Here is a 7,044-nt window from a genome sequence, read left to right on the forward strand (position 1 = left end):
CTGCCCTGCCTACTCACTGAAGACCAAACTTCTAGCAGCTCAGCCACACTTGTTTTCTCTTCTCTAACTTGTAGGAACAGGTACAATAAATAATGAAAATAAAGCCTCTTCAACATGACGTTGGCTCAGAGCGCATAAGCAAAGTGCACTTGACAGTGGATTAGCAAACTCACTGAGCACATTCATAGACATCCCCCAGAGTGTGGGCTGTCTACACGTTTCTTCTTTTTGTGGTGCAGGGACTATGCCCTAATGCATACAGGCTGAGAGCCACGGCCCCAGCTCTATTTCCTGTATTTCACAACAGGGTAAGTACTAAGTGGAAGGTGCTGGCCCCAAGTGTCCTTGCGATTCTATGTGAAGTAGAGGCTGGCTGAAGCCAGAATGGAAGTAGCTTTGCTTTCAGCTGCTTCCCGCTCACTCTCCGACCTTGTCACTGGCGGCCTATGAGCCAGGACTGGAAGACAGTTCTTCAGTCACAGAAGTCATGCTTTGCATTTTCCTAGTAGGTTGACAGTTGAGGTCACTTGCCTCCCTTCTTGTCTAGTTCTGAGTGCTACCTGAGCCCCTAAGACAGGCAAGGCTATCAACAATGGCCTCCCCATCCCAGAACTGCTGGCACAGCGCTACCTCAGATAAGGGCAGGGGCAGGCTGACCACTCTCTTTCCTTACACCCTAGACATGGGTGACACACTACACAATCCACAAGACACATTGAAAACATAGTACTAAAAAAGGAAACATCAAATTTAATTTAAAGAAAAACATCCTGAAAGTAACTGCAAGAACAATGGGCAAATCAACTCCTGAAAAGATCAAGGCGGTCACACTGACTGGAGGGCTGGAGAAAGGGGCAGGCCATTTAGCTGGAGAGCTTGTGAGTTACTTGCAAATGAACTTCTTTGAGGGTAGAGGGATCCTCGGGTCATTTCTGACTATCAGATGCGTGTGAGCTTCTCTCTCTCTGGGAGTGTCCTGTACATCTCAAGAGGCAAAGTCTCCACTTTCCTACACAGGCTCCATTTTTGTCTCAGCCAACTCTCAATGGAGGGGCGACTAGAACAACACCATCTCCCCGGACGAAGAGCATGGGGATGTTCCGTTTTGTGGACTGGAAGAGAACAACAAAAGGGAAAAGCAGGATCAGGTTAAGCAGTTCAAGTGCCCATCTCCCAGGTGACTGCAGCAGGGACCACTGCTGCACACCCAGACCCAGTCTCCTCTTCCTGTGTACTGCTACAGTGCACTTCCCAGGCTTCTTTGTGATAGACCTGGACACAAGGTAGAGGGGTTTGTGTTATTTTTTTGAGATGAGGACTGTCTTGTGGTGTAGCTCACATTAGTCTGAAATTTCTAATCCCCATACCTCCCACACCTCAACCACAAGTGCTGGGATTATTATTTTTTTAAGATTTATTTTCACTGTGTGTGTGTGTGTGTGTGTGTGTGTGTGTGTGTGTGTGTGTGTGTGTGTGTGTGTGTGTATGTAAGTGTCCTTTCTTTTCTGGCATCCTTGGGCTCCTGTATGTACATGATTCACATGAACTCGCACAGATGCACACATACACATAAAAATTAGATAAATAAATGTAAATAAAAACAAGTCAGACATTGTGCCTCATGACTACAATGCTAGAGCATAGAGAAGGCTGAGGCAGGCAGGTCACCATGAATTCAAGTACAACTCAGCTACATAGCATGTTCCAAAACTGCCCGTGTTATAAGACTGTGTCAATACCTCTCTAGCCTAAGTGCTGGGATTGGAGGATTATGTTACTATGTCTGGTTTTGCACTGAGTGAGGGAGAGGGTACTAGGGATTAAACTCTTTCACATTCTAAGCAAATGCTTAACTACTGAGTTAAATCCTTAGCTATGACTGAATTTTAGCTATGGATTTCAAGAGTGACGTCCTGAGTGTCAGTGGGTAGTCACTGTTTTACCAATGGATGGACCCTGTACACTAAGATCTCAAGGAGCAGGAGGGTAGAATATCCCCAACTTAGCACTTGACAGGAAACCACTGTGCTGACTGTAGGCAGGGCCTCAGCCTCAAGTGAGCTCAGCCATCACACCTGCTTCTATGTACTCCTGGGAGCGCAACTGGGAACATACTTTTCAAAGCTTTAGCTCAGTGGTCAGGCTTTGGGCAGTCAGCAAACATGGTGCATCTGGAGTCATCACTAAACCTTGGCAAAGTGTTAGGCAGAACTTGGGAGCAGCCCAAAGACCTCCCAAAAACTACAGACTTCGGGGACAAAGGCTGGGAAAAGCCAAATGTTAATAAGCGCTCTGGTGTAGCAGATACATTTAGCAGGGAAGTACAAGAAGATCTGGCAAGAACTGGCTAGTTATCAGGAAAACAAAAAGAAATGATGCCAGATGCAACGATATTAAGTACAAAAAAAAAAAAGCACAGGCAGAGACCATGCAGCCTCCTGAAGGGTACTGGGTAATCAGAATGGTCTGATAGAGATGCTGTCTCCTCAGTTTCCAAAAGGTCGGTGCTTTAAGATGAGGGACAAGATGGTTCTGTTACAAAGAGCACAGTACCACTAAGAGCAACCTGGCAGTTAACCACACTGTGGGCTGTATGGTAAAGGAAGGTGCTAAACATGACGGACAGCAGGAAAAGTGGGCTGGAGCCATTGACACTTTAGCAATCAACAAGAACAATACTCTGTGGTGGACTGAGAACCACTTTCTGTCTTCCTATTAGCCAGTTGGTAGCAATCCAGTCACTCAGGTGTTAATATCAACACTGTGGGGAGAAACTCTGGGAATCCTAGTGGTCTGTGGTCCCCTTCCTGTTTTGGGAATGTTACAGTTCATTAGTTATGTCAGCTGAGAGAGAGCAAAGGCTGCCGTTTGTTTTCCCATTTCAAAGGTGATGAGAGATACAAGACAGCAATGTACTATTCTCCACAGTGCTGCATGAAAAAGACTGTAGACACTGCCTACAACACCAGTCTGTCCTGTCTTTGTCTGTAGTAAAGACACACGACACATTCGTAGACATGATGAAGAGGTGCTCAGCAGTTAAGAACATTGGCCGCTCTTCCTGAGAACCCAGGTTTAAACCCCAGCATTTATAGGATGGCTCACGACTGTTTGTAACTCCAATTCCAAGGAATCTGGTGCCCTCTTCTGGCCTCCTTAGACACCAGGCATGCACATAGTACACACATATACAGACACCCATACATATAAAATACTTTTTAAATTTAAATTTAATAAAAGAAACTATTGTATTTGTGGGTTTGGTGTGGTGGCACAAGCTTTTAATCCCAGTTCTCATGAGGCAAAGGCTCAGACCAACTCAGTTGACTGGAAAGGGCACTCTCAAACCGTTGAGCGGCCTCTAGGCTGTACAGTGTGCCCCAAGTCCCCAGCTTTGTGAGCTGTGACCCATGTTAGCGATACAGCTGACTTTAAGATTGGTGTTAAAAACGGGTTGTGTGACTCCCAAACCCTTGCACTTAGCTATACACTCTATCAGTGGTTCCTAAGTAGGTGCCAGAACATAGCGGGCTTTCCATAAACGTGTTAAGCTGCTGCATGTTGAGAACTGACATTATGAAGAGAGAAGACTTGCAGGACTCACTTTATATATCTCTTCATACGTCTCCTCATCAATCTCTATCGTCGTCACAGTTTCTTCTACATCTCCCAGGATCATATTTAAATGTTGATCGTAAGCCTGAAGTGGAGGGTGAGATTTGAGAAACAAGGAATAGGGCTCAAAAAGTAGATACAAGTGGATTATAAGTAACAGGTTCAATACTTACACCCAAAACTTTTACATGCAAATAACAAACACTCCCTCTGTGCTAGTCTATCATGTCTTTACAAGCGCTACTGCTTATGATAAAAAGTAAGTTCACTCAAAGTAACCTGAGAGTACTTAAGTTCTTCCTTTACTTGTTACCCAAAGCGGTCTCACCATTCACAAGTTTATTATGAAAAACAGCAAATTCTGTCAGACTTCTTTCAGGAATACTAAACAGCAAAAAGTCCTCTCACTTGCTGTGCGATAGATAGCACTGCGGTTCTCAAGCAGGAACTGTCATTTGATGCTCACAAAAATGAAACAGGTGTAGCAAAGTTTGGCCCATTTTTGTGGACATGGGTATGTGTGTACAGTATACATGGGTACTGCATGTTTACAAGTGTGTGGATGCCAGAGGCTGAAACAGATGCCTTCCTCAGTTGCTCCCCACCGTATGTATTAAGGTAGTGTCTCTAAGTTGAACGTAAGAGCTTGCTCTGGGGTCTCCACAGGTGTTAGGGATCTAAACTTCAGCACTCAAACTTTACCCACCAATCATCTGTCCCACCTTCACTTTGCCCATTTATAACTTGTCCAGAGCTTAACATGCTTTGGCATCTGTGGGCTCAGTCAGGAAGGATTGCAACCACAGTGTTTAGTGCAACCTCCAAAGTTCATCCCTTTTACTACAGCAAACCTCCTGGGGCTTGTTCAGAACCCACTTACATGTTCTTCTAACAAAGTGCTAAGTGCTTTTGCCTGCTCATATCAAGATTAAAAATAGCCAGGCGCCACATTGAGAAGGAACTGCTTGGCAGCTACACAAATGAGCAAAATGTTCAGCTGGAGAGCAGGGAGGAAACAGAAACCTGGGCCACTTACTACAGAGGTAAGAGCTTCAGACACCTCCAAACTAAAGGCGATGGTCTAGCCTGGGGTCATTCCATGTGCCGAAGAGCCTTGCAATTTAGCTCCATCCCATGTTTCTCACCAAACTGGCACCGCTGTTTCCCTAAGGCCGGCTTGCAGATCAACAGCCCAATTTCCTTCCAAGTCACAGAGGTTCTTTATCCTCAGGTTTCATGAAAGAACTAAAAATTTCTTCGTAGAAGAAAGACTGAGACTGTCCCCCACACTGGCTCTGTGGGTGCCAGTATGGGGCTGTTTCTAAGCCTGAACTAAAAAGACTTATTCCAATTCCCGTTGTAAACCAACAGCTCTGAGGAAAGTAAAAGAAGAGACAAAACCCTAAGTGCACAATAATGCTACTTCAAGGGACCAATTCCACAGGCATCATAAATGTGCACAAGCAATATATGTAGAAGTGCCCAATGCAGTTTTAAGGCTGGAAAAACAAACAAGTGACCAAAGCCTTACACAGAATCCTGGGCAACTGTGTCAGCTGCGTAATCATTCCACACAGAAACCATGTGGAAAAGGTGTGTACATACGAGACAAGGTTTCACTATGTAGTCCAGACTGGCCTCAAATATATGACCTTCCTACCTCAGTCATCTAAGTACTGGAATTATGGGCACACGCCACCATACCTCACTAGGATCCTCCTTCAAACGCAGACAGCATATACGCATGCAGAAAAGATGTGGACGAACGACTATGTAGCCAACTTTGAACAGTGGTTATGCATAGAGAAAATGGAATTTCACCTTTAGATTTCTATGGTGTTTAATTTTTTTTTTTGGTAGTGCTAGGGGCTTTGCCACATACTAGATGAACGGTCTCTGGTCTGCTATTTAGTTTTTTTCATGTCAAAGCAGAGTTTTATATGTCGAAAACTAAAACACCCTGTCCAATAACTTTTAAAAATATAGGACAATGGCAAGAGTGGTAGTGCATGCCTAAAATCCCAGTTCTAAGGAGAGAGAGGCAGGAGGATCTTGAGTTTGAAGCTAGCTGGGTTACATAGTATGACCTTGTCTAAAACAAAAAGAAGTTTATTCATAAATAAACAGAGGACAAAGCTGAAGAAAACAAAAGTGTTCTACAGGGTTGTAGAGATGCTCAAATTAAGAGCACTGGTTATCCCTGCAGAGGACCTGAGTTTGGCTCCTAGCAACCACACCAGGCAGCTCACAACTGTCTGTAACTCCAGCCCTGGGCAATCAGATGCCTTGTTCTGGTCTCACAGGAGTCCCATCCCTCTCTAAAAAACATTCTGGTTAAGGAAAAAATATTTTAAAAGTCAATAAAGGAATTTCCAACTCCCAAAAGTCATTGTATAATTAAAAAAAAATAAGTTTATGTTGCAGTTCTTATCTGTAAGGAGGTAGGAAGGGATGACAGGGGAGCATCTGGTTTTGAGATAACTTAACAGACTTACATGTAATCTGCCTCGAAGCTCTCGGTCATTTCTCATTTTCACATAAATTCGCTCATCCAAGCTGAGTCTTATAAGATCCAGGGGCTCCTCTACGGTATTGGTGGTCTGTTGCTGATGAGAGAAGAAGGCTTAGTAATGGAACACTGAGGTTGTGTGGTTGTTTCAATCACTGTTAAGCAGTGAAAGCAACATGTGGGTGTTGGTACACAGCGAGGGTTGTCTACAAGAGCAAAAAGTGCTCTTAACCACTAAGCCCCAATAAATCCCTATTAAGGAACTTATATTCTAGTTGTGGAACAAACATTTTAAATAAAGAACACATTTAAAACAACATGCTCTGAAGAGAAACACTGTGTGCCAGATCTTTGCTTGTTTTCTATATACTACATCTCTAGCAGTTTCTCTATCTCACATAACTGCACCTTTTATCTGACCTCCCCTCGTAACACACTCCAAGTGAGCCACTGCCTGCGTGCCAGGTGCTTACACGTATTACTCTGCTGGTGTCCTACAGCTACAGTACTCTTTCTGTCGGAATCCCGACCGTATCTCCCAGAGATGGGATATCCACAGCCGTCTGCATTCTACAGAGAAAGGGCGACGACGAGCGTGATGGGCAGATGGGCGGGTTGGTAAACTCTGGGCCTACGGAAGTTTTAGGAGCAGGCCTGGCTGTGGAAGGCCGTGGGAACTCGGGAAAAAGAAAAGGGCTATTCCACGGGAAGCGTGGAAAAAGCAAGCCCGGCTAAGAAACGAAAGCACTTGCTCTTCGGACGCCCCAGGACAAACTTACCTGATCTACGTCGTCCGCCATGTTTCAAACGCTGCGCCCTTTCCACCTCTCGCGAGAGCAGACACTAGGAAACGTTGGGCCGCCACGCACTGGAAGGCGAACTACACTATTTTTGTCCCTTCGCGCCCTTGTAGTTTGCAT

The 7,044-nt window shown here is 44.8% G+C and overlaps 1 protein-coding gene across 1 annotated transcript; it reads right to left on the bottom strand.

Moving 5' to 3' along the window:
• Positions 1-727: 727 nt before the first annotated feature.
• Positions 728-7,019, bottom strand: Lsm3 (LSM3 homolog, U6 small nuclear RNA and mRNA degradation associated). Its single transcript, XM_032906093.1, has 4 exons — positions 6,904-7,019; positions 6,111-6,221; positions 3,605-3,700; positions 728-1,112 (listed from the first exon to the last, which is right to left on the bottom strand). The coding sequence occupies exons 1-4, from the start codon at positions 6,922-6,924 to the stop codon at positions 1,032-1,034; spliced, it is 309 nt and encodes a 102-aa protein (XP_032761984.1). The 5' UTR covers positions 6,925-7,019; the 3' UTR covers positions 728-1,031.
• Positions 7,020-7,044: the final 25 nt, after the last annotated feature.

The sequence above is a fragment of the Rattus rattus genome, chromosome 6, assembly GCF_011064425.1.
Source record: "Rattus rattus isolate New Zealand chromosome 6, Rrattus_CSIRO_v1, whole genome shotgun sequence".
In the NCBI taxonomy this organism is placed as follows: Eukaryota; Metazoa; Chordata; class Mammalia; order Rodentia; family Muridae; genus Rattus; species Rattus rattus.

Excerpts from the sequence above, each read along its gene's own strand:
- Lsm3 (XM_032906093.1), bottom strand. The coding sequence starts at position 6,924 with ATGGCGGACGACGTAGATCAG. Across the intron at positions 3,701-6,110 it reads AGCTTCGAGGCAGATTACAT|GCTTACGATCAACATTTAAA; the intron begins GTAAGTCTGTTA and ends CCTCCACTTCAG. Across the intron at positions 1,113-3,604 it reads CGTATGAAGAGATATATAAA|TCCACAAAACGGAACATCCC; the intron begins GTGAGTCCTGCA and ends GTTCTCTTCCAG.